Below are 26,984 nucleotides of genomic sequence, written 5' to 3' on the forward strand. Positions count from 1 at the left end.
ATTGCTATACTGAATAAAATCTGGGATTCTAATCACACCTTATCCTCAAAGTACAGCTCAGGTATTACTTCATCCAGTTATTTTTATATAATAAAAGAGCCAAACAAGTCTTCAACTAGTTTACATTCTCTAAGAATTCCAAGTAGGATAAGGAAAGGTGAAAGAGAAAGGTTGGTGCCAGATAGTAAAGGACAATGCTTTATTATATTCTTTTAAAAACTCCAGGGAAGGTGGACTCCATATTGTTAGCTAATTTCATGATTAATCCTTCTATTATCTATAAAGTGATAGAGTTGAATTAGATGATTTCTAAGTTTTCTTCCAGCTCTAATATTCTATGTTCTAAATGGTGGGGGAAAGTGTTATGTGATTAGAGGAGTCACTGATCAATTGGTGATCAATTCATATTTCGTAAAGCTCCTCCTAGCCCTTATGTTTTATAATTCTATTTAAAGTTGTGACAATTTAAAACCTCTTTTTCATACTCAATTATCAGTAAAGGTTGAGAATAGCTTCCATATATAATCACTGGGGTCTCATCTCATGCTGAGAAAAATTGAGGCCTTGTAGAGACAGCAGGAAGAATTTATTCACATTCCACCACAAAGGTGATGGTAAGGTCACTGCAGAAGTGATATTTCTTGAAGTTCAGGATAGATGCTTCCAGTTAAACTATGCTGCCTCTCCAAAAACATGACACCAAAACTCAGAGCTTCCAGCTGCTAACTTAATGCTACCTAATCCTGAGTCATTTCCAGGTCACTGAGCTCTACCACAACTTACATGCCCATTCTAGTTGAGCCAGGACATAGTATGAGTCTGACCAGGCATTTTTCCATAATGGGCATTAAGTGGGATCTGAATCATAGACTCTCAAAAGCTGGAAGGGCCTTCAGAAGTCTTCTAATCCAACTGTACTTGAATAGGAATTCCCTCTGCATAATCCCAAATAATTGGTCATCTGTTTGAATATCTCAAATACCAGAGAACTCCATTCCTTTATTTCATTTTTAGATAGCTCTCACTATTAGGAATCTATTCCTTTTATCCTACCTGAATTTTCCTTTCTGCAATTTACTCTCATTGCTCCCGGTTCTCTTATCAGGGGCCAATTGGAACAAATTATTATTTAAAAATAGCTGTTGTGACCCCTCTCTTACTTTCATAGGTCATATAGGGTTAGGGCCCTTACAGGGAAGGAAAGAAGCAGAGAATTTTAAAAACAAAATATGTGATAGATTTGAGAAAACATGCAAATGTGCTTGTGAGTGGCCAGCTCATGCAGATGTCCCCTCTCAGTAGTGCCTGAGAATCTTTCCAATCACCTATGAAACGGAACTCGCTACACTCGCACTCTATCAGAGCCACATTTTCAGCCAGCCACAGCAAATTGTCTTCAGTGACCAATGTAGGATATTTTGCGATCAAGTCCAGTGGCAGGAAGCAGTAATGTACTTCCTCTTCAGTATCCAGGAGCGGGGTGTCCATAAGGCCCAAGGGAGCTTTATCATGCAGCCCTGGAGTAGAAAAAGCAAAGAGTAGCCAAAGCAATAGTCAGTAAAAGTCTCCAGCAATATTCTCCCATGTTTCCTTGCAAAGCTTGGAAACTCAAGAAACACAATCTTTGCAAGGGACCTCGCTCTTCTCTCTCTAGAAATAAAACATGTCCTAAGTAGCCACCACAGTGCAACAAAGTTCAAGGATAGAGTTGTCTTTACTGGGCAATCAATGAAGAATAGCAGGATCCTCTTTATGATGTTTCTGCTTAGGGATCCCAATTAGTAGTTCTGTTATGAGTTTTCAGGTAAGTTTTGAACTTAAACTTTTTTCAAGATATCAAAAAAATGTCAAAACAACTGCTGTGACTTAAGAGAGATGCTCAGCTGTTAGTGAAGCTATAATATTAAAAATAACTACTCAGATTTCTATAGTTTCATATCCTTTTTTTTAAAACCCTTACCCTTCTGTCTTGGAATCAATACTGTGTACTGGTTCCAAGGCAGAAGAGCCATAAGGGCTAGGCAATGGGGGTTAAGTGACTTGCCCAGGGTCACACAGCTGGGAAGTGTCTGAGGCCAGATTTGAACCTAGAACCTCCCATCTCTAGGCCTGGCTCTCAATCCACTGAGCTACCCAGCTGTCCCCTCATATACTTTTTTTTAAACAACCCTTACTTTCTGTCCTAGTAACAAATCTAGGACAGAAGAGCAAGGACTAGACAAATAAGGTTAAATAACTTTTCCAAGGTCACACAACTAGTAGTAATAGAACCCAGATCCTCCCAACTCTAGGTCTAGCTCTTTATCTATTATGACACCCAGCTAGCTGCCTCTAGTTTCATATACTTTTAAGATTTATGAAATCTTTTTATTTGAGTATCTATGAGAAGTAAAATATACAAGTATTACCGCAAGGGTTTTTTTTTTCACAGATAAGAAAATTTTATAGAGGAAACTGATGCTCAGAAAGGTAAGGAAAAGCAAGTCATAAGAAATGTTATGGAGATGGAATTGTTAAGATCCTGGAATATGACAGCCTAGAAACCAGAGAGAACTAAAGTCAAAAAACCCCAGAGGATTAACACAGGAATGGGGACATTGAAGATCAAGGTGGGTAGCTGGGGAAAACATGGTTGAACCTCCAAACAGTCAGTTGCTTCCAAGGCAGCTGTACCAGTGAAAGCTGGACTCTTCATGGGAAATTCTGAAGGTTTGCTTATGCACTTCCAAGTCCTCCAATAGTTCAGAGATGCTCTCTCAGCGACAGGGATATCTGCAGGCCTCACTCGTAAATGGTGTTTCCCTTCTTTCAAATTATCAAGAGTCTATTGAATAGAAAAATATATGGATTTGGCAATATTTGATTATTTGAAGTCTCAATGTGAAGAATAAAATGGTAAGTAAAATCCATCTTACCTGGGGGAAGTATTTTCATATTATTTATATATAATCTTATAATAGAGACTATTTGATGTTTTCATCAAAAGTAGTAGTTTCCAGGGCATTATGATAACATGCTGAGAGTCACTCTAAAATACTCATTCCTTGACTTGTTATTTTTTAAACTATTTTTCCTTCTAAGTAATATATTATAAAAGAATGCCAGTGATATCAACATTCACATGGCATTTAAAAAAAATCTTTACCTTCTGTCTTAAAATTGGTACTAAGTATTGGTTCTAAAGCAGAAGAGCAGAAAGGGCTAGGCAGCTGAGGTTAAGTGACTTTCCAAGGGCCACATGGCTAGGAAGTATCTGATGCTAGATTTTAACCCAGGTCATCTCCAGGTCTGGCTCTCTATTGTGCCACCTTTTATGTGGCAGTCTTATTAACTGGAACCTGATTTACAGTTACGCTAAAAACATTTGGCATTTTTCTCCTATTTTTCCCCAAAGAAATACCTCAGAGATATAGTCCATGTAGCCAAGTTAAAATGTCTATCATAACATATCTATTCAGTGATTTGAACAGTTTTTTCCAATATTCTTTCAAATATAGTAGCCTCATGTGATCTTTATGAGTCTTTAGGAATAGTCAGGATTTATATTTTACACATATAGAAACTGAGGCTCAGCCAGTCTTCTGTCTTAGAAATGATACTAATACAGAAGGTAAGGATTTTTTTTAAAAACCTCCCTAATAAATGATAAAATGAGTTCCTCTAATAAGTGGCAGAAATCATGTTAAGCCCAAGTCCTCTGATTTCAAATGTAATGTTCTTTCCATTATCCCAGTATGCTTTTGAACTTATACCAAATACTTAAAAGAGTCAAGGATTAAAGATTTAGAACTAGAAGTAACCTTTAAGTGATCTAGTTCAAACTGCCATTTTACAGAAAAGGGGAAAGTATATCCCTGAACAACTGACTTCCTCCAGCCCAGATGTCAATCACTCAACATTTATTATCTGCTTATTTTCTGCCAAGCACTGTGCTAAGTGCTGGAGATTCAAAGAAAGGCAAAAATACATTCTTTACCCTCAAGGAGATCACATTCTAATGGGATGTCATTAAGATAACTAAATATTAACACAAAGTACAAAAATGTGTAAATACTGTGTTATCATTGTGCAAAGAGCTCTGATGCAACTGGAAGGGGAGCTTGGCCATTAGCTGGGAAAAGATTTTCCATGTTCCTAGAAGGCCCTTAAAAAGCTAGCTTGTCAACTCGAGTTAGTCTAGGCAAAAGTAACCACTTGAGGGGTCACTCTTCAGCTTTCCCCTTCCCCCCTTCATCAAACTCTACAGGTCAATGTACTACACCAATTGATATCTGATAGAATGAGGGGGGGGGGGTCAGGTCGATCAAATTCAAAGTATAGTTTCTGAGAGCAGATTCCAGGGAGTAGACACACATTCTCTATGGAAACCCAGACGGTGGAGCAACATTCAAGTCAGGCAGCAGAGAAGAGAGCTATGACTTCAAGAATTGACCCAGGCAGAATTGCCCTAAAGACAGAAACAGATCCAAGAAGTCCCCAGTGGGGAACGGGAGGTTATTTGGGAGCTGCTCTGGTCACATATGCTCTCTACATTTGTGCTATTTATTGTATTTCCGCTCTTCTTACATGAGGTGTGTATTTGTGGGAGTTTGTGCCCCAGGTTTTGTGTATAAACCTGGGAATATTTGGAAGATACTTTTCTTATTGTCATTGCTTTCAACTGTGACTGGCTAGCTGTTAAAGGAAATCTTACTGGTAGGTTTTCTGAGCTACAGTTTTATGAGTGCAGAACCAGAAATGACCCTTTGAACCTGTGAGGTCCTGCTCTGAGGGAGTTAACTCTCATGTTCAAGTATCAGATTGGGGGAAATAGTCCAGAGGGGGTGCTACCTCCAGATGTAGAAATTGAGGCCCACAGATGTGAAATGACATCTTCAAAGTTACATAAGTAGAAGAGCTGAGAATCAAACCTAGGACTTCTGATTCCAAATTCAGTATTATTTCCCCTCACATCATACTGCCACATCTGTCCTGGGATGTGTTCTGGGATGTTTGGTTACCATGCCATATTTTAAAATAAAACAAAACAGTTGAATTTTTGCCTGTTGGGATTTGCCAATCAAAAGTATGGCTTTTTAGCTATGTTCAGGTGTAATAAACTGGTTTTGGGTATGTTCAGGGTGGGCTCTTTAAAATTGCCAAAGGGAAAATTCCATAAGGAAATGCAGATATGGATCAATGTGGCTGAATGTTAGCTTGAGAACTTACAATGTAGCCCAGAGGAAAATCAACTTTTATGGTTCTAGTGGGCCAGAATCATCAGGAATGGTTATGAATTTATCAACATTCACAAACAAGTTAAGCCATAGAGAATCAGACTTGCTGTGTATTTGTTCATTAGATCTCCCTGGATTTAGAGCTGGAAAAGAGCTTGAAATTATCTTATTTGACAGAGTAAGAAATTGTGGTATATAAAAAAATGAAGGGACCTTGGAAATCAGTTTCTTACCCTTCCCCCACCCCCAGGCCCTTACTTTTTGTCTTATCATCAATTCTAAGGCAAAAAAAGCAGCAAAGGCTAACTACCCTGAAGGATGAGAGAGATTGCTGCTCATATTTTCCCCACACTGGCATCATTTGCGATAAACACAAGAATTGGCTCCAAAGAACATGGAAAGCAGACATATTGGGCTGGTGACTGATTATAGATGGCTTACTCACAAGTGTAGCAATGACAGATTCCAAGCTTGGCACTCCTCAGGAGGCAGTGAGAAAGGAAACATAAGTTCTGCATGCTATCAACATGTGTTCTCTGCTAGAACTTCTTAGGTAAAGGCCAAGGCCATTTTATGGTCAGTCAGAACATTTTATTGTTCAGATCCATATGTGCCAAAAGTCATATATGCACAAAGTAGCAAAACCAGGATTCAAACTCAGGTCTTCTAAATGCAAATTCAGGACTATTTTCATTACACCACACTGCTTGCTCAAAATGTCTTTGAGGTGAATGATGAAGAGAGGTCCAATCACAGAAGTAGCTGAGGGATTTTTCCATGAGTATACTCCATTTCAGGAAAAGTTGTGATTATAATGCAGAGTACTTGAATGTTTAACTGTAGTTTGTACATGATGTGCCAAAACCAAGCATTAGATCGCATTTTTTTTGTTTTTAGAAGTATTTCTTAGTTTGATGAAAAATGGATACTGACCAATAATAGTAATAGTACACACACACACACACACACACACACACACACACACACACCTCTATTTTTTTAAAGTATAGCTGTGATTTCCTTGGTATAGGGAACTCCTGGATTGGAAACTCCTACTAATACAGTTTGGCACTTGTTCTATAGTTGAAGGTTTTGGAGAATTGCCCAAGGCACTAAGAAGTTGTGACTTTCCCAAAATATTTTCTCATTCTTCCCATTCCCTTCCTTCTCAGTAGACTGTTACTACTATTATTCCCACTATTTCTCATCTTTTATATGGAGTTTTTAGAGAGGATTAATACCTCTGGTGTGATGGTCGCCTGAGCCCTTTTCAGAGCTGCTCATCCATTTTTAGTGTCGGCCTCTTACCCAAATCCCACTTGTGGCTCCAAGAAGCTGCTACATCCCAGTAAACCCTCTCAGAAGGTGGGTTAAACCAAGTTGAGGGCAACTAGCAGGTCTCAAACCTGTCTACGCTAACCATGCATGTGAAGACTTTCCCAGGTGGAATGAACAGATAAGAACAATTTGTTCCAGTGGTCATGAAAGTAGCTGAAGCAGGTGCTGTGGAGAGCTTAGGGCTTGGTCAGACACCAAAGATGCTAAGCCTACCACTGCATTCTGGGCCATCACCAGTCATCCTTGGCTTTTATTTTGTCACTGGACTTGAATATCCTTTACGGAATATCTTGTATCCTTCTTCCTTCTCTCCACCCATCTAGCTACTACATTGTACAGTTCCTTATCACTCCTATCCTGGAATCTTGATCAGTCTCCCTGCCTCAAAACTCTTCCACTTCAACACGTTTTCCATTTAACTGTCAAGATGATTTTTCTAACATGAGAGTCTGATCATGTTGCCTGATCCTGATCAATGACTTCCAGTTACAGCCTGTTACTTCTAGGATCAAATAGAAATTGTTTGGCATCTAAAGCTTATCATAACCGGGGCCCTTCCTACCTTTTCTATCTTCTTACATTTACTTTTTTCCTATCCCCTATTATCTAGCTAGACTGGCTTGCTGTTCCTCCAATAGAAAATTCCATTTCTTGTCTTCATATCTTTGTACTGATTATCCCCTCCTTGCCTGGAAAGCTCTTCCTCCTCACTTCTGCTTCTTAGTTTCCCTGGCTTCCTTTCATACTCAGCTTAAATCCCATCTTCCTGAGGAGGCCTTTCCTGGTGCCCCGCAGCTATGAGTTCCTTTCCTTTTCAGATTACCTCACATCTACTCTGTTTTTATCTTATTTGTACCAAGTTATTTAATGTTGTCTCCTCCATTAGAATATAAGCTTCCTGAAGGTAGACACTGTTTTTGCCTTTCTTTTTATCCTCAGCTTTTAGCACTGTGTCTAGCAAATAATTAGGAGTAAAGAAATGCTCTGGCAGGACTTTAGAAAGCTAAAACTAGGCTTAGAAATGAGGTTTTAGAGCAGATAAGGGTGGGTTTTATAGGATTTAAAATAAAATTAATTCAACAAGTATTTATTGTGTGCCCTTCCTGGGGCAGGTACTGGGGCAATGCAAAAAAGTCATAGTCTCTTCTTTCAAGGACTTTACCTTCTCTTGATCTGAAATATTTACAATATATTCTGATATTTATTTGTTTAAAAAAGTTTTAAAGAAAGAAATTAGCTTGAAAGATGGAAGATTTTAGCCTGGAGTAGTCAATGAGGAGAAAGGAACTTCCATTACTAGAGGGAAGTAAAAATCACATCTTAATTATTATTTAATGAAACTTGAGGGGAATTCACTGTTCATAAAATAGAGAGGCACCTTCATCATCCTGTGTGTTTTGTAACAATAGAAATGTGGCCTGACTGAAAGGCATTTCAGAGGCTTTGTATTAGCAGCAAAATATAATTTTCTCCAAACTGTGAATAGTTGGGCGCATTCATATTACTTGGGAGAACATTTTTATAACAAAACTCTCTGAAAAAAGTTTAATTTCCCAAATATATAAGGAACTAAGTCAAATTTACAAAAAATCAAGTCATTCCCCAAACAACAAATGGTTAGGGGATATGAATAGGCAGTTTTCACACGATGAAATCAAAACTATCAATAAGCACATGAAAAAGTGTTCTAAGTCTCTCATAATTAAAGAAATGCAAATCAAAACAATCCTGAGGTACCACCTTATACCTAAAAGGTTGGCTAATATGACAGTAAAGGAAAATAATAAATGTTGGAGTGGTTGTGGCAAAATTGGAACACTAATGCATTGCTGATGGAGTTGTGAATTAATCCAACCATTCTGGAAGGCAATTTAGAAATATGTACAAAGGGCTTTAAAAGAATGCATACCCTTTGAGCCAGTAATACCACTACTGGGTTTGTACCCCAAAGATATAATAATGAAAATGTTTGTACAAGAATATTCATAGCTGCATTCTTTGTGGTGGCAAAAAAATTGGAAAATGAGGAGGTGTTCCTCAATTGGGGAATGGTTGAACAAATTGTGGTATCTGATGGTGATGGAATACTATTGTGCTATAAGGAGTGATGATCTGAAGGATTTCTACATGAACTGGAAACACCTCACTGAGAGTGAAATACTGTGGAACTACCCAATATAATGGACTTTACTACTAGTAGCAATATAATAATCCAGGACATTCTTGAGGGACTTATGAGAAAGAATGCTATCCACATTGAGAGAAAGAACTATGGGAGTAGAAATGCAAAAGAAAAACATATGACATCACTTATCACTTGTTTATATGGGCATATGATTTGGGATTTCAGCTTTAAAAGAGTGCTCTATGGTAAAAATGAATAATGTGGAAATAGGTATCGAATGATCACATTTGTACAACCCAATGGAATTAATTGCTTGCTGGCTCTGGCATGGGGAGAGGGAATAGGGGAGGGAAAGAAAATGAATCATGTAAACATGGGAAAATAAAAAAAAATTAAATTTAAAAAGTTCATAGTGTATGCCTACCCCCATAATTCACTTTCATTCTCCCACCTCATTTGGCATCTTGTTTTGTAATTCTCCAATGTACTTATGGAATACTTTTTTTCATTATAACCATTTGGGTTAGTGTCTTAATCTTCTATTAGACAAATCATTGTAAATTCCATATAGGCAGGGACCATGCTTTATCTAAACTTTGGGAAGGGGTGGTAGGTCTGTTGCCCATGTAAATTATGTATGTTCATCTGGGTCTATCTAAATGCGGCTTGAAGAGAAGCATGATAGCCATGAAAGGAGGGGAACTTCTATTACATCCTAATCACCATCTACTGAATTTGAGGGGAATTCACTGTGCATAAAATAGAGGCTTTAAAGTCACAGTGGTGAACCTATGGCATATGTGCCAAAGGGGACACTCAGAGCCCTTTCTGTGGGCATGTTTGCTGTTGCTCCAGCACAGAGTTCCCCAGAGTTCATTACTAGAAAGCCAGAAGTACTTGAGGCTGGGCGGTTCCCCTCTCCATTTCTATGGGCACCTGAGGACATTTCTCACATCACCTGCCCCTCTAAAATCACCATCACTGCTCTAGAGTATCTTCTATCCACCCTTTTACAAAGGAAATTTTGATTCCTGCCTGGACGGGAATTAGGAGGATGGGACCAGAGGCTGGCTAGACTGCTTTTCTTAGAGAAAGAGGAACACTGCTCCTCTTGGTAATCTATGGGCAATATTTTTTTAGGTTAAAGCTGAACTCCTATTCACTGTCCTTTAATAGGAAAGTAATGCTTCAGGCTATAGGTATCCAAAGTTTGACTACCTTCCTGCCAAGCACCAATTCCACAAAGAATACATGTGGCAAGTTAGCAAATAAACCCTAGCTGATAGCATGCAGAAAGTTTCTGAAAGTTTCAGAGAAGTTTCAAAGACAAGCATATACCAGACAATACAGAGTGAACATGTTCTCCTATTGAGATCCAGATATCTCAGCTCAAATGAGAGGTCCCAGATCTCACCCAAAGGTTAATTCCTTGAAGTCGCTAGTGTAAAAGTGAAATGCCTAGGATTATAAAAAACCTAGGATTGAAGTGCAAGTTTGTCTACATGTCAGCTTCCTAGAGCCTTGATATCCATTTAGGGACCCAAAGATAATCTATAATTACGTATCTTCGATCTCAAAACTGAAAGGTTGAAGACTAGCAACTCTCTTCTCCCAAGTTCTTGCTACCTCTGCCTCTCATGCAGTGATGAACATTGAGTAACCTATCTCCACTAATATGAAGAGCCCTAGACAAAGGAACTTTGAACCACTGGTCCAAAGGTCATGAACGCAGTATGGTCATTTAGTAAAATTGAATCAGGATTTGAACCCAACTCTCTGACTCCAAATCCAATCCTCTTTCTCCTATACTCACTATCTCTTATTTGTGGATATTTCTTTCTTCCCTATAAGACTATAATCATTGATGACAATGACCACGTTATATTGAGTGATTGGATTATAAATTTAGAACTGGAATATTCCAAGCCCTCATCTTTAAGGTGGTAGCTGTTAGATCTTGTGTGATCCTGACCATGGCTCTTTAGCACCTTAATTCTTCCTTTCTGGTTGCTTGCAGTATTTTCTCCTTGATTTGGGAGCTCTGGATTTGGGCTATAATATTCCTGAGAATAGTCATTTTGAGATTACTTTTAGAAGTTGACCTGTAGATTCTTTCAATTTCCACTTTGCCTTCTTGTTCTAAGATATTTAGGCATTTTTTCTTTAGGATCTCTTGAACTATGATATCTAAATTTTTTTTGTTGTTATTGTTCATGGATTTCAGGTAGTCCAATGATTCTTAAAATATTTCACCTTGATCTGTTTCTAGTTCAGTTGTTTTTTCTACATTTCATGTTTTCTTCTATTTTTTGCAGTCTTTTGGTTTGTTTTATGATTTTTTGATATCTTTGGAGTCATTAGCTTCCATTTGGTCAATTTTAATTTTCAAAGTGCTATATTCTTTAGTAAGGTTTTCTACCTTTTTTTTTTTGGCCAAATTTTAAATTCTCTTTATATTTTATTTCTGTAGCTCTTGCTTGGTTTTAAAAAAATTTTTAGCTCCTTTAACTCTTCTAGTTATTCTTATTGTTTTTGTATCCAATCTACATTTTCTTTGAAGTTTTGCTTATTATAGATATTTTCAAGTCATTTTTTCTTTTGTGTTTGAGTCTTGGGTTTCCCTGTCATTGTAGTAGCTCTTTATGGTTGGATTCTTTTTCTGTTTGTTCAGACTACTACTACTACTACTACTACTACTACTACTACTACTACTACTACTACTATACTCCTATTACTACTTCTCCTTTTCTTACTCCTCCTCCTCTTCTTCTTTCTCTTCCTTTTTTCCTCCTGCCTTAAAATAAATACTAAGTATTGGTTCCAAGACAAGAGTGGGTCAAAACTGGGCAATTGGGGTTAAATGATTTGTCTAGGGTCAACAATTTAGGAAGCATCTGAGGTCATATTTGAACTCCTCTAGCCTACTTCTTGACTTTGAATTTTAGCGTTGAGATTTGCTCACCCCCGAGTGTGTATAGAGAAAATGTTTGGCCTGAGTTCCTGTCCTTTTATGTTCTTTTGCTGCTTTTACACTCAGTCTGGGGTCTGTGAGTTTTCAATGCTTCTAAAGTGGTATGATCTGGGCAGATGTCTGTTCACTGCCCACCTGGTCTGAGCTCTGCAAGTTGGGTCTGTTGACTTGTATATAGTTGAATTTTAGTAGACTTGTACTGGACTCAGTCATTATTAGCCTGCTGGGAAGTTCTGCAGGTTGAATGAACTGCTAGTTTTCCTCTGGTCTTTGTCATCTGCTCTAGTTATTCTACTGAAAACTTATGTGCTATGCTAAAAGTTAGGCCTGAGTTGCCTTTTTTGCTCTTAGGCTCAGTGCTCACTCATGACCACTCTTCCCCACCCTGGATTTATGGCCTGGAACAGGGTAATGGGCAAAAGATGGTACCTATTCTTGAACCCAGAGCCCAGAGATTCCCTGATATTTCTTTCTACCCTGGTGTTTCTAGCCCTAATGCTCTATATTAACTCTGTTTCCATTCCTGGGTATTGAGAATGCTTCCTACTACTATCTCACTGTACTCCTGGTCAGCTCCCAACCAATGTCCATCCACATTCCTCTCTGTCTTCTGAGGCTGCCCTGGGCTGGAAAAAACGACTGACTTTTTTTCTTGCCTTTTATGATCAGAATTTGGTTTGGACCATTTTCTAGGCTGTTGTAGAAGAGGTGAGATGGGTAAATTGGGCAAACATGCTTCTTCTCGCCTGCCATCTTGACTCCACAGCCTAGATTTAGACCTGGAAGAAATCTTAAGAGTCACCTAATCCAACCCCCAGTTTTGCATATGAGAAAACCAAAGCCTAGATGGGTTGTGACTTGATCAAAGCCACATAGGTAATAAGAGGCAAAAGCAAAATTTGAACTCAGATCTTGTAAAACTCCATATCTAGCACTCTTTCCTTCTATACAATACAATCTATCTCCTTATTTTAAAGGTGATTGCACATACTGGGGAAGGAACTCAATATTTGTTAAATTGATTAAAAAAAAGGCAATATTATCTGATATTTTGTAGAATATATCTAGATCACAGAAGTGCATTTTACCATAAACAGAGCTCAAAGATTATCTAAATAAAAAGTTCTTAAGTTGGGGTCCATGATCTTGTTTTTTTTTTTAATTATGACAGATGTCATAATATAATTGGCTGCATTTGTAATTCTATGCATTGTGCTTTATGCATTTAAAAACATTCTTCCTAGAAGGGGCCCACAAACCTCACCAGCTAGATTGCCCAATGCACAAAAAGGTTAAGAATCCCTGATTGAAATCTTCCATTTTACATTAGGAAAAAGAAGCCCAGGAAAGGCAAGTGACTTATCTATAGTCGTATGTGGTTCTTCTGATTCCTAGTCTAGTTTTCTTGCCATGATTCTTCTCTAAGAAAACAAGATATTATTTCTCAGATATACAGAATAAAAACAAACCAAAGCTTCTGTTTTTCTGCTCTTAGTGGTATCAGTGAATGTTCTTTTTGGAGGACTTACTTCAATACTTTAAAGTTCTGTGATTTCATCAGTATGGACACTGCCAGTCACAGCAGGTTGTAATCCTTCCATGCCTCAGTAAACTCGGTTTCTTTTTTTGTTTAAGTATTATTATTTTTTGCTTTTATATCACCTCCACTTCCCAAGAAGACAGTCTTGATCAGTTGCCATAGCAAAAAAATAAATAAATAGAAATCCTCTTCCCTATTATCAACCTGGTTGTAAGCCTTTCCAGCCTAGTTGCCTGGTTCTAGATGCCTGAGGCTTAGCAAATTAGCAAAATTGAATGCTTTCTAACTTGGTGAGATATACCAAAACTTTGCTTTTGAAAAGCCTGGGTCCCCTCTAGAGTCTAATGAAACACTGAGTAGGACGATAAGGGTGGAGAGAACTTGTTAGAGAAAATAGTTGGGTGCATGCTCAGCACAACTATGAAGAAAAAAATATACCAGCTGTGCACATTGATTCAATTACTTCAATTAAAGTGAGCAATATGTTCAAGGCACTTAATTTAACACATCACAGGTGTGTTGGTAAGTCTTCCTAGTTCAGAACTTTTTATTTCTTTTAAAAACATTAAATTTCAGATTCAGGAAACAGCCTAATATAGCATTTGAAGGAGCTGTCAGTGCTTTCTGAGATACTGGAATGGATGAGAGATAATTCCTGCTTTGGATGCTTACTGATTGCAGGCATGGAGCAAGGTCAGGTGGGTTAAGCAGGTTGTAATCCTACATCCTCTATATTAATTTTATGTAATGAATTATTCATCATAGTTTCTCACCAAGACATATCAAATGATTGATCTATAGTCTATTCCACATAAAAATAATACACAAACACATCTAGATAGAAACCTATATGTCAATTGACAGGTGCTTACCTGTAATAAAGGTGTCAGTTGAAGACCCAATGCTTGCTCATACAGCAAATTTAATTCTGCACAACTGGAAAAAGAGAGTTTGGAAGTATGCAGGTAATAATGTACGTGTCGAAATGTGAATCCATCTCTGTCAATGAATAGCCGTTGGCTTTCCGAAGGTGTCAAGGCAGATGCCTCTTTCCACAGGAGGGAGTCTGGGAACTGAGCAAGCTTGCTTCTAGGAACTGAAAAGTGCCAACCCCCTACATTAAAATGAAACAAATCCTCTGCTGATTCATGAGACATCCCAGGTTCCTCCTAAATGGAAAATGAAGAGATTTATGACCCAGAGCACTTGAATATATTAAATAAATGCAAGGCTCTTTGTAGATCCTATCTACAAAGAAATGAGTTCATTGTTTGTTTTGAGCTCTTTCAATTCCCTTGGTGGTTATTAATGTCGACCAAAGAACACTAAGGTTTGTAGTGATGAACCCATTAAGTCAATAAACCTCACCATTAAAAACATAAGCTCATCTATCTATTCATAGTTAAATTTCCCATCTAACCCTCTTTTTGCTTTTTTAAGCCTTAGACTGGTGCAACAAAGAAAGGACAGAAAAATAGAGTGTCTATAAGTATAACGTGTTCTGTAACAAAACTTTGACTAAAAACACATGTTTAAAACAAGGTGATGACCTGGAATGGGGTGGGGGCACCTGGAACAGCTAGAAAGAAGAAAATCCATTTCCCTAAATGAAGACTAATAGCTCTGGGCAGCTAAAGGCACTTAATTTCCATTGTCTATCCCTTATCTCTCTTTTGCCTTGGAACTAATATACAGTATTGATTCTAAGATGGAAGGTAAGGGTTTAAGAGGAAAAAAAAAAAGCTAATAGCTCAACTTGTCACTTTTCTTTCAGGGGCTGAGGAAAATCTCCTCCGATGATATGGCCAAAATAATCTGGGACTATTGCCTACAGTATGGTGTAGTGGGAAGAGTGCTGAATATGTGAGTCCTGACTCTTCCTGTATGATCGAAGGCCAGCCTGGGAATCTAACTATTTTATGTGTAAGATGGTAATGGTTAGTCTATATTTGTCCTTCCCACTTCACCAGCTGTGGGGCTATCACGTTGTGAACTCAATAAAAAGTGAGCAAATAAGCAGGTCAGTGCTCTGACAAGCGTCCTGCTGCACCAGTAGAGGAGGGTCCTTACATCACAGACATTTGGAACGTCTTGCCCACCCCCCAAAAATCAAACAAAACCCCAAAGGCCTCTGTCCCAATGAAGAGCCCCAATTCAGAGAAGCCAGTGAGGAGTCAGTTCTATTCAATGGGAGGGATGTATGCTGGAGTCCTAAGAGCTGGTCCACTGCCTGAGGCATCTGGCCTGGGGCTTCCAAGAGGGCCAGGAGGCATGGGAGGCCTCATTCCAGCCTCCTCTCTTCCTGCCCTGGAATGATTCCAGGACAGGGGCTCACCGGGAGGCTGGAGAGGGGGCAGTAAGGACTCAACTGCTCCCCACACCATCGGCTGCTAGGGCTCCCTCGGGGAGGGGAGGCAGCTATCAAGCATAGCTTCGAGAGAGGCCAGATGGGGGATGTGGCCCTGGGCCACGCGGTGCTGAGTGCAGGTCACATCACCTCATCCAAGGGTCTCTTCCTCGAGCCCTGCTCCCTTTCCTGGGCTACCCCTCCCAAAGCCTGGCCCCACAGAGATGTCCCCACCAAGGTTGGCCTGGCAGTCTGGGCTTCCTTCACACAGATCAATCACAGGCCGACTCCGCCCCCCACCCCCCACCCCCCACCCCAGGGCGGCCTCCATACCATGGTCACAGCGCCTCTGGCTCGTGGCTGACTGAGAATAGAATAACCGCCTGAGAGAGATGGGGGAGGGGTGGGGAAAAGGGGGTGGAGCTAGAAGAAAGCGGCTGAAGAGGTGATAGGTGGGGAAGGGCGGGAGGCTTCGAGGAGAGCAGCACGTGCAGGCCTGAGAGGATGCACGAGGCGGTAGGGGGAAGGGCAGGAGACTTGAGAGGTGCAGGCCTGGAAGGTGTGAGAAGTGATGGGACAGGGTGTGAGGTTAAAAGGGAGCAGCACGTGCAGACCTGGGAGAATGCAGGAGGCATCTGATAGGATTATAGGGGAGCAGCACGTGCAGGCCTGGGAAATCACATGATAAGCAGGAAGAATGGGAGGTTATTAGAGGGGGCATCACGTGCAGGCCTGGGGAGGTAAGAGGTGATGGTGATGGATGGGGTGGGGTGGCAGAAAAGCAGCACGTGTAGGTCTGCAAGGTGCACGTGGTGATGGGGGGAAGGGTGAGAGGTTAGAGAGCAGAGTGCTGATCTATACAGGGGACTGTGGGGTTAGATGGAGATGTTAGGAAAGGAGGGAGAGGAGGACCCAGTGTGCAGGCCTAGCTGGGAGGGGGAGGGGGAAGATTCGGATGAGGACACTGGTGGTCCAGGACAAAGGCATTGGGTTAAGGGGCTGCTGGAGGACCATAGTTTGCTGGAAAAGAGGCACAGCCAGAGATGAAGGATAGGGGCTGGAAGGAAGCTGGGGGTTGGGGAATGGTTCTCAGTGTGCCCCATGGAGGAGCACGAGACCATGGACTTGACGTCAGGGGAGGGGCAGGGGACGGCGCTGGGTGTGGGTGGGCGGGGTTCTCCGAGCTTTCTTGTTTCCCGGCATTCCCTGAGGCTGTCCCCTGACTTCGACAGCTAGGCTCGGGGCCTGGCCGGGCTGGGATGGCAGAGCAGTGGGATCTGAACGAGGAAGGGCTCCGCCGCATGGGGGCGCTGACCCAGGAGGAGCCTGGTATGGCTGGGAGGACGGGGCCGGCTGGGGGGGGGCGCAGGTGGAGAAACGGTGACGCCCATGGGGGCCCGGGTTCCCATGGGGACCCAGGCGCAGAGGGTGGGGGGCAGGAGACGAGCTGAACAGAGAGGCTCCGGGCCCGGGGGGGGAGGGGGGGGGAGGGAGGTTTGGTAAGGCCAGGGACATGCGGGGGTTGGGGTACTGGTTGAGCGCCCCATACCATTCAGGATCCACTGCCCCACCACCTTCGGAGGACATTTGGGTTTGAAACTTCGGACTAGATCCTTTCTACTCAAGAAGGGATTGGCTAGAAGGAGCTGCATGTAGAGAAGTCGCTCCCTCCAGTTCCATCGATAGCTCATCAGCGGCTTTCTTCGGCACTGAGCCCGCCATTTGGGCTAATGTGTTGGTTAAAACGTTGACTAGTCGGGCTGGCTATCAGGTCTTAAGCTTCTCTACTGTTTCCTCATCTGTCAAACGGGAGATTGTTGACTACAATGCCTCTTTCGGGTGGAATGAAAAGCTTGGAAAATAGAAAGTTATCAGTAAGCAATGACATGCCTCCCTTGTTCTTCCTGGAGTTATGTTACATAATGTCTGCTTTAGAAATTCATTGTCCTGGGATGGAAGAAATTTAGAGCTGTAATGGACTATAGTCCTCAATTTTTTAGATGAGGGAGATGAAGCTCAATAAATTGAAGGAGCCTGCACAGATTATAAGTATTAGAGCAGATGATTCAAATCCAGGTCTCCTTGATGTCTGATAGTTTACAGTTTAGGAACCCTGAATCCCATCTCCCCCTCACCGATTTATAAATTAGGAACAAGTATCTTGCTTTTTCCGGAAAGATAACATGATTGGTTTGATCTTGTACTAAAATACTGTATGCTTTTTAGAAAATTGGAGTCAAAATTTTGTTGTTTCAAGAATGCTTAAAAATTTTGACTTAAAAAAAAAAAACCTTTACCTTCTAGCTGTGTATTGGTCCTAAGGCAGAAGAGCAGGGAAGGGCTAGGCAATGGGGGTTAAATGACTTGCCCAGGGTCACACAGCTGGGAAGTGTCTGAAGTCAGATTTAAACCCAGGACCTCCCATCTTTAGACCTGGCTCTCAATCCTCTGATCTGCCTAGCTACCCTCAACATCTCTTCTACTTGGAGAGCCTCATGAAACCAGGGTTGGCATCATGGTTCAAACTGTTTTCAAATAGGCATTGGGTTTGACAGCCTTCTCTCAATTAGATTTTCATTCGATCATATGGTATAAGTGGGAAGGGATCTTAGAGACAATTTATTTTGATCCCTTCATTTTGCAGATGGAGAAAATGAAGCCCAAGAGAGAAAATAATTTGCTAAAGGTTATATAGTAAGCAAAAAAGCTGGAATTCAAACCCTTTGACCTTTTCCATTATAGCAACATTTCTCAGACTTTTTGGTCTTGGGGACCCCTCTCTGTTCTTAAAAACTATTGGTGATCTCAAAAAGCTTTTGTTTTATGAGGATTATCTATATTAGAAATTAAAACTGATAAAAGTTTTAAAATATTTATTTTAAAAAGCAATAATACCTTAAAGGATAAACTTTTTTGAAAAATATCTTTTTCAAAACAGAAAAATGAGAAGAGTGACATTGTTTTGCATATTTTTGCAAGTGTCTTTAATGTGTGGCTTAATTGAAGACAGCTTGATTCTCACATCTGTTTCTGCATTCAATATGTTGATTTTGTTGTTTTGGTTAAATTATATGAAGAAAATCTGGCTTCACAGATAAGTAGTTAAAAAGAGGAGGAATCTTTAAATAGTTAAATGTTATCTTAGTATTATTATGAAACAAGATTTGACCTCTCAGATCCCCTGGATATTGTCTAAAATAGGATATTGTCTCAGGGACTTCTAGTAGTCCTCAGGCAACTCAGAAAACAGTTGCATTACCTCAAGCTCCCTTCCCTGAAACTTTCAGGGAATACTCAAAAGCATTTCAAGGAGCTGAGGGGAGGATGAAGGTCCATTTTCACTAACTCTGCTATTCCTCTAAAGACTTAGTGAGAAAGAACATAATACATTGCTAATGATCTCTTTTCAGAATTGGTGGAGTCTCTTTCATTGCAGGGATCCTATGTAGGAAAAATCCATTCCATTGGTGAGACCTTCAAAAATTTTAAAAATCTACGATCCTTAGATCTATCAAGAAATTTAATCTCTAGTTTACAGGTAAGTTCCATATGTTAAAAAGAACCATAATCCAAGCTGTAGAAGAATTGATTATAAGAATTGGGAACATTTAGCTTTGAAAAAGAAGGGAGGAAAGATATAAGCATTTATAGAGTACCTACTGTGTGCCACAGGCACTGTGCTAAGTAGGGGGTTTACTTCAAATATTATTTCATATGGTCCTTACTGCAAGGTAGGTGCTATTATCCACATTTTACACTTGAAAGAAACTGAGGCAAACAGGTTAAGTGATTTGCCTCAGGTCACACAGCTAGTCTGCTTGAGGCCAAATGTGATTTCAGGTCATCAAGTCTCTAGACTCAACACTCTTTTCTATACCTAGCTTCTTCAGAAGGCAGAAAAGATTTTGGGAGAGACATGATGGTTGTCTTCAAATATTTAAAGGTCTGACATGTGGAAGAAGGTTTAGGCTTGTTCTGTATAGTGTCAGAGGACAGAAATAGGAACCTTAGTGGGAAGTTTCAGAGAGGCAGATTTTAGTTCATTATAGGAAGGAGCTCATTAATAATCAGAAGTGTCCAAAAGTAGAATGAGGGGCTTCATTAGGCTATGGGTTCCTTATCATTGGAGGTATTCAAATGGAGGATGGTTAACCACTGAAGATGTTGAAGAAAAGAGGTTTGAAATCAGACCTCTAAGGTCCTATACAAGTCCGAGAATTTGATTCTGTGATATTCTATGGCCAATGAGGTAAACATAGCAAATATTGCACATCAACTCTTATTTTTAGAAGTGTTTTTGAGAGGAAATGAGGAATATCGAGTGCCTGCTAAAAGAAGACAAGGCCTTTCCATTTATGCCTTCTAGACCAAATTAAGTAGTTGAGAGCTATTCCATCTTAAATTCACTGGCATTTTACTTTTATCACTGTTACTTTCATTCCTGCTTAGGAATGAAATTAGGAAAAAATTAGGAAAAAATTTATTGAGGCCTGAAGGTTCTTCCCAAAAGATGAATTTCTAGGAGTATTTGAAAGAGGAAGAGGTGATGTGTTGGAAGGCAGGGAAACTTTTCCAGACCTGGCAGTGTAGAAAAAAGCCTGGGCATGAAAGCAGAAAGGAGCAGGCCTGGGCAGAGAAAGGGGAGTGCAGATTAACTAACAAGGGTTCTCTAAACACATACACACACTCACAGCATTTGTGTTCTCTTCCCTTTTGTCCCAAATGCCATACCAAAGGTGGCATTCTTCCCACATATTTCCGTTGCAAAAGCCTTCTCTCTGAAATACTCTTCCAGATATACTCCAGATATTAAAGGATTCAGATTGCCTTCTCAGCTTGATATTTCATGGGATACTTGTGTAATTGTACAAACTATAATCTAGATTTAAAGGTCTAAATGATTTCCAGGCTGCATCCTTAGTATATGTCCCTGTTAATCACTAATATAAAACCTAGATAGGATCCAGCTAACTTAGTGGATTAATTTTCTAGCTTCCTATTGGTTCAATATTGCCTGAATGTCTTCTGGAGAAAAAAAAAAGACTGTTTTCTAGCAGGAATCTGATTGATCCATTGGTTTCAGAAAACTCGGGTTAGAGTTTCTCCTACATTTTATCATGTAGTTGACTGTCTGGATTTGAACTCTATGGGTGTTCTCCTCTCTTAGGTAAAAAAATAGAAAAATAAACATTGCTCTTATTTGCTTTGCAATCAGTGATACTTACTTAATATGATTGCTCTGTATATATTCATCTTTCCAGTACCAAGAAGCACTTTACTTAATTGCCTTAAGGAAACAAAAATGACTTGTGATAATTGCTAATGCATCCTTAGGGAATATTTGTAAGATGAAGAGAGTTATAAAGGTAGGAGGATGGAAACAATTCACTTGACATTCACATTGAAAGGAATGAAAAGTTACCTGAGATTGAGCATCAAACATACCTCTAATGCTTGAATTACCCATAGGTATTGATAACAGACTCAACAGTTGTAATTTCTGGCTCATTCAGTAATAAACAATGGCAAATTATTTTACTGTTTCCTTCTTTTTCTATTTTAAAAAATATTCTTAGTGAGACCTCCCTGAGATCAGACACTGTCTTGTTTGCTTGTATTTATAGTAAGCACTTAATAAATGCTTTTTCATTTATGTAAAAATATTCTTTTGGGGATAGAAAAGGGATCGTAGGAGAAATTTAGGCTATGTAAATATAAAAGCTATAAATAACATTTTAAATAGGAGTCTCTCTCTGTGTGTATGTGTATATGTGTTTGTATAATAGTCCTATGTGGTTCTTGAGATATATGTATATTTGACTTCTTTTTGACTTGCCTTGACTTTTCCACTAAAAAATGGAGCATTGATTGGAATCCGGGAGTGTGGTTGGGATTAAAACAGGGTAAAGGTGTGCCGAAGGCACTTAGTTTTTCTTCCATAAAGCAGAATTGGGATGGGAACATAGAGATTGGACATGATGGACATTTACCATTAGCAAACAGGCACCCCAATTTGAATGTCAAATTTATCAATTGTTTTCATTTTCTTGGAAAAAACATACTTTGTAGATGAATTATTAATACTTAAAACCTCATAAGACTCTATTTGTAGCTTTTGAAGTAGGAAATAGTGTGGAAGAGGAAGATGAGATGAATAAGGAAAGTAATAAGGATGATTTAGAATTATGGAGAAGGCCAGAGATTGGATTTGGGAAGGAAGTTGGAAAGACTTGAAAAGTTGAAAGCTAAATAGGGATTCAATTTAGAGGGAAAAAAAGATAGAAAGGGTTCATTCTGAAGGAGAAGAAAGATTAGAGGGAAAAGATTCAAAGAAGAGAAGAAAAAAGAGCAAAAGAATGGGCAGGACCTGAGGCAAAGAAATGAGCTGAAGGAAGAGGAAAAAGAAGAAGGAGAAAGTAGTAAGAAAAATTAAAAGACAGGAAAAGATAAGAGGTTAGTGGTAGTAGCTAAAGGAAGTTCAAGGCTGTTGAAGTGTTAAGGTTTGCTAAAGAGGTGAGGAGAATAACAGTTCAGGAGTTATAATCACTCAAATCAGAGGCTCTTGCTTGTAGTAACTAAGGAGAGGAGAGTGAATTTTGCAGTCATTTGCATCAAATTGCCCAGAGTTTGTAATTTTTGCCAGTTATACTATTTATTGTACTACAAGTATAGGCAGGGCTCCCACCTAGAAGAAACACAGTTGGTTTTGAAGAAAGCCTCTTCATATTCCAGGTTATCAAACAGAGTGAAATGTTCTCCTAAAAATGGAAGAAGAAAAATAAGCGGATTCCCAGTGTGAAGACCAAGATAGACCTGAAGAGGCAAAGAGAAGCCTGAACTGTGCCAGGAGGAGGAAGGGTGAAAAAAATGTCCCAAAGAGGAGGAAAGGAAGGAGGACCATTGAACACTTGGAGCCAAGAGAAAATTGAAGCTGTTTTTGAAGAAAAGATGGCTACCCTGAATAGGGAGCATCTTTAGGTCTTCCAAGGAATGATACAGTAGATATACAAGGGCTCTCTGATGAAATCTATCCACTAAGAATCAGAAGAAAAGAGAGTTGTAATAAGGGTTGGTAATTTCCTCTCCAGATCACACTAGACTTCCTCTACCATGCCCCAGCTCTTCATCCTCAAACTTCATGCCAGATTGGGAAATTTCCCATTGCAAAGTATCCACCACTGCTGATTGAACAGCTCTTCCTGGAACCTCTATATAAGGAAGGCACGTAAGCCAACCTTGTCTTCATTCCTCCCTAGGCTGCACCCTAGTCTTTCTATGGCCCAAGGGGTAATAGCTCAATCCTCTCTGCTTCACCCTTTCAGCTCCCCCCTTTTTTATTAACATGTTGTCTACTTCTGTTGAAATATTAAGCTTCTTAAGGGCAGGAATTGTCTTTCTACAATTGGTAGCACTATACTATGTGGTCCCATAGTAAATACCTAAGGAATGCTTATTGCTTAATTGAATGAAAGCTATTTGTCTATCTGATAACAGTAATAGAGAGGATTGTTTGTTTGTTTTTTTGTCTTCCCACAGTATTATATCTAAGATGTGACAGAGAATCTTCCAAGATTTTTCAAAGTAGATGATTATTACCAACTTCTGATGATTCACATAGTACAAATGATTTGGCCAGAAGGAATTTAGAAAGCATTGCCAAAGATTATCAAGGCTTAGGCAAGAAATTGAAGACCTTAGGGGCATAAATAAGGGTGTTTTCATCACTGCTACCCATCAAAGGCAAGAACAAGAAGAGAAAAACAGATTTGGGAAATGAATAGCCATTTAAGTAGATGGTATCTAAGAAGGAAATTTGGATTTCTTTGCCATAGCTCAGAACTTAGAAATGACAGGCTTCTCTCCACAGGTGGAGTGAGCTAGTAGCACTGCATTTGCCTGGTGTCTTTATGTATTCAAAAAGCCTGTAACCTGAAAAGGAAAGTGGAGGCAAGAAACAACCTAGGTAGAGTCAATGAGCTAGAAACCCTAAATAGCTCTAATGTAAAAGGATAGAGAGTAGAGATTCCAGAAGTTTACAAGAGACAAAAATCCAAGAAAAGAGCAAGTAAGAAAAACCTATTACCTCAGATGTCTGTATGTAAGCATTTAAGGTACAGCTAACAAGCAAGAAAGAACTAGAAATCAGTCAGCAAATATTAAGCACTTGTTTTGTGCCAGATACTGGGGATACAACGGCAAAAATGAGATCTTTTCTCTTAAACTTCTGTTTTACTGAGGGAAAACACCATGTATACCTATACTTGGAGAAGATAATTTTAAGGCAGGTGGTGGGGGAGGCACTAGTAGTCAGCGGGATTAACTAAGAAAAACCTCAGATAAAAAAATAGGAGCTGGCATTTGAACTGAACTCTGAAGGAAAACAGGGAATTAAGGAGACAGGAAAAGGAAGTATGTTCTAGGCCTGGGAAAGAGACACTTTTGCAAAGGCTAATGACTAATAAAAAGACAAAAATGCTCAATTATCACTTTGCTTCTGTTTTCTCTGCCAATGAGGATGATTTTCTCCTTAGAGAAAACAGAACAAATATGGCTAATGGGAAGTTGATAGCTAAGATTAATAAGGAGAAAGGAAAAGAGCACCCAGAAATATATTTCTAGTATTAGAATAATAGGCAGAGATGATTATGAAAGCACTGCCAATGACCCTTGAAGTTTTTTAGAGAATGAGAGAGATATTGCAGGTTTGAAGAAGGGCAAATATGTCATAGTTATTAAAAAGGGAAAGAGAATGAAAGCTATAAACCAAAGATCAGGGAGCTTTGATTTAGAAAATTGACTTTGCCAAGAATGGGTCAGGCCAGACTAACTTTATATCCTTTTTTGACAGGATTACTGAACTGGTAGATGAGGTGGTGAACAACTATAGATGTGGTTCTTTGAGATCAAGGGTTCTTAACTGAGGAACACAGACCTCTAGGTATCCATGGAGAGATTTTAGGAGTCTGTGAACTTTAGGAGGTAATGGGAAAAATTGCATCTTTGTTTCTCTAGCCTCTAACTAAAATTTAGCATATCCTTTGATTAAGATAAAAACCCCATTATTCTAAGAAATCCATAGGCTTACTTCAATATATTACCAAAGGGTTTTCAGGACACAAGAAAATATTAGGAATCCCTGATCTAGATTTAGCAAAGTATTTGATAAGGTATTTCATGTTGTTATTGTGGCAGATGGAGAGATGTGGGACAGGCAATTAGAAAGATTCAGAACCAGTTCAGTGAGGGAACCCAAAAGGTTGTCACCATCATTAATGCCAGTCTAGAAGGGGGCTCTCTAATGAGACACCTTAGTGATCTGTGCTGCTTAACGGTTTGGTCAGTGATTTAGGTAAAGGCATAGAAGGGGCAACTAGATGGCACATTGGATAGAGCACTGGACCTGGAGTTAGGACAACTGAAGCCTCAGATACTTTCTAGCTATGTGATCTTGGGCAAGTCACTTCACTCTGTTTGCCTCAGTTTCCTCTTCTGTACAACGAGCTGGAGAGGGAAATGGCAGACCATTCTAGGATCTTGGCCAAGAAAATCCCAAATGGGATCGGGAAGAGTTGGATACCACTGAGAAAACTCAACAACAGAGAAGGTGTACTTATCTAGTATTCAGATAACACAAAACTAGGTTACATGTTGGATGTCAGGATTCAAAAACATCTTCGCAATTTAGACCAAAAGGAATTAAATCAAATGTAATAGAAATTCAATATAAAACTTTGTACATGACTTCAAAAAATCAACTTTCCAAGTGGGTGAAGTAAAATATCTCCATCCTGCAGCACCCCAACGGTGGGATATAGGTGTCAGAGTAACGTGTCACATCTGACAGCCTGATGCTGGCATCTTCTCAAATCCCCTGGTGTCAGTATGAGTGTCAACATGCCAGAACCAGCATAAGGTTGCCATGGAAGGGCAGATGGCATGACATTTGAAAGCCATTGACCAAAGAAAGGAAGGTGCAACTAACAGGGTTTGGATAGCAAGGGCAGGAAGTCCAGTTGCTCCCTGAGCTTTCATATCTGTCACAGGACTGGTGTATTTTCTCTTATGCTGCAAACATTGACAGCATGGCCTTAGCCAGCCAAATGGAGAATCAGATCTAGAAAGGGTTTCACTCTCTTAACTTTCTCCCTCCTCTCTCTCTCTTTACTAATAAATGCTTACAAATCTGGTGATGAGATTCTAGATCAGTTTTTATTTGTAACACAAATATAGACTAGACAGGTTTACTTGGAAAAGCTCTTAAGGGTTTGGGTGGAGGGCATGCTCAGTGCTCAAATGCAGTTAACTAGATGATAGAATGATGAGACCACATAAGCAATCTAGGCCATGCACTCAGAGGGGCTAAATGGGAGCTCCCTTGCCCTTTGTCCTAGTCAAGGCATGTCTGCAGTATTATGCTCAGTTCTAGATGCCACATTTTAGGAAAAACACTGAGAAGGAAGCATCTAGAAGATGCCACCAGATGGTGAAATTTTGCAAGCTCATGCCATATGAAGAAGCTGCTGCTGAAAGGCCTGGGGATGTTTAATGTGTTAAAGACATTAGGGGATGTCTGGTAGCTGTATTTAGGCTTCAGAAGGCTTTCTGTGGAGAAAGAGCGTAAAACTTGTTCTGTTTTATTAGAACAATGAGTGGGAGTTAAAAAAAATTAAGTGTAATCTAAGGGGAAGCTGCCTAATAATGACAGCTGTGCAAAAGTGGGAATGGATTTCTATGTGAGAGAGGGGTTCCTATTCATTCTAAGGCTGGATGACCAATTGTTGGGTATGTTGGAGTGGAAATTCCTATCCCATTGTGTATTGGACTAGATGGCCATGGACATCCATTCCAACTCTGAAATTCTATAATTGTGATAACACTGAGAAGGACCTGTGAGACTATTTAGCCCAAATTCCTTGTTTTAGAGTGGAAGAAACTGAGACCTAGAGGAATGACTTGCCCATGGGGACTGAGGGAGAAGAGATTTGAAACCAGGTCCTTTGACTTCAAATCTAGTACTCTTGCCACAGTCTTAAATGCTGTAGTATGGTTTAGCTCCTTCTGAAATGCTAATTTTGCTTCATCATACAATTGAGAGACCTTTTTCTAAGGCTAGGGTCAGTTGACTGTCACATATATCAGGTGGTGCTGAGTAGGAAGTATATTCCTGTCTTTATCTGTGGGACTTGTAGTCTCTTCCAAAAGGCATCTTTTAACAGTTTTTTTCCTTAATAGGGTATCGAGTATTTATCTTCACTCCAAGATCTGAATTTATATTACAACAACATTCCTTCATTAGCAGAGGTGTCCCGCCTGCAGGCTTTACCTTGCCTAAAAATGCTAGATTTGAGACTCAATCCTGTTGTCAGGAAAGATTCAGACTATAGACTCTTTGCTGTACACATGCTACAAAATCTGGAGAAACTGGGTGAGAGACTCCCCCTCCCACA

The 26,984-nt window shown here is 39.7% G+C and overlaps 2 protein-coding genes across 12 annotated transcripts in view; one reads left to right on the top strand and one right to left on the bottom strand.

Moving 5' to 3' along the window:
- Positions 1 to 16,665, bottom strand: part of KCTD19 (potassium channel tetramerization domain containing 19) — a 42,397-nt gene extending 25,732 nt beyond the window's left edge. The window contains exons 1-4 of one of the 2 annotated variants that reach the window (XM_007477156.3): positions 15,871 to 16,665; positions 14,063 to 14,359; positions 2,674 to 2,824; positions 1,326 to 1,517 (exon numbers count right to left, since the gene is read on the bottom strand). In XM_007477156.3, the coding sequence (XP_007477218.1) occupies positions 1,326 to 1,517; positions 2,674 to 2,824; positions 14,063 to 14,359; positions 15,871 to 15,873 (643 nt within the window). In that variant the 5' untranslated portion in view covers positions 15,874 to 16,665. Of the gene's footprint in view, positions 1 to 1,325; positions 1,518 to 2,673; positions 2,825 to 14,062; positions 14,360 to 15,771; positions 15,847 to 15,870 lie in introns of those variants that run through there. The other variant, XM_007477158.2, reaches the window with a different exon arrangement.
- The window catches only part of LRRC36 (leucine rich repeat containing 36), a 69,822-nt gene that overhangs the window by 1,952 nt on the left and 40,886 nt on the right, over positions 1 to 26,984 (top strand). The window contains exons 2-7 of one of the 10 annotated variants that reach the window (XM_056805245.1): positions 2,432 to 2,469; positions 13,767 to 13,888; positions 14,965 to 15,053; positions 18,948 to 19,075; positions 24,386 to 24,516; positions 26,770 to 26,962. In XM_056805245.1, coding sequence (XP_056661223.1) covers positions 26,872 to 26,962 — 91 coding nt within the window. In that variant the 5' untranslated portion in view covers positions 2,432 to 2,469; positions 13,767 to 13,888; positions 14,965 to 15,053; ... (1 more) ...; positions 24,386 to 24,516; positions 26,770 to 26,871. Of the gene's footprint in view, positions 1 to 2,431; positions 2,610 to 13,766; positions 13,889 to 14,964; positions 15,054 to 16,714; positions 16,867 to 17,050; positions 17,412 to 18,947; positions 19,076 to 24,385; positions 24,517 to 26,769; positions 26,963 to 26,984 lie in introns of those variants that run through there. The other 9 variants (XM_056805182.1, XM_056805330.1, XM_056805116.1 and 6 more) reach the window with 9 other exon arrangements.

The sequence above is a fragment of the Monodelphis domestica genome, chromosome 1 (assembly GCF_027887165.1).
Source record: "Monodelphis domestica isolate mMonDom1 chromosome 1, mMonDom1.pri, whole genome shotgun sequence".
In the NCBI taxonomy this organism is placed as follows: domain Eukaryota; kingdom Metazoa; phylum Chordata; class Mammalia; order Didelphimorphia; family Didelphidae; genus Monodelphis; species Monodelphis domestica.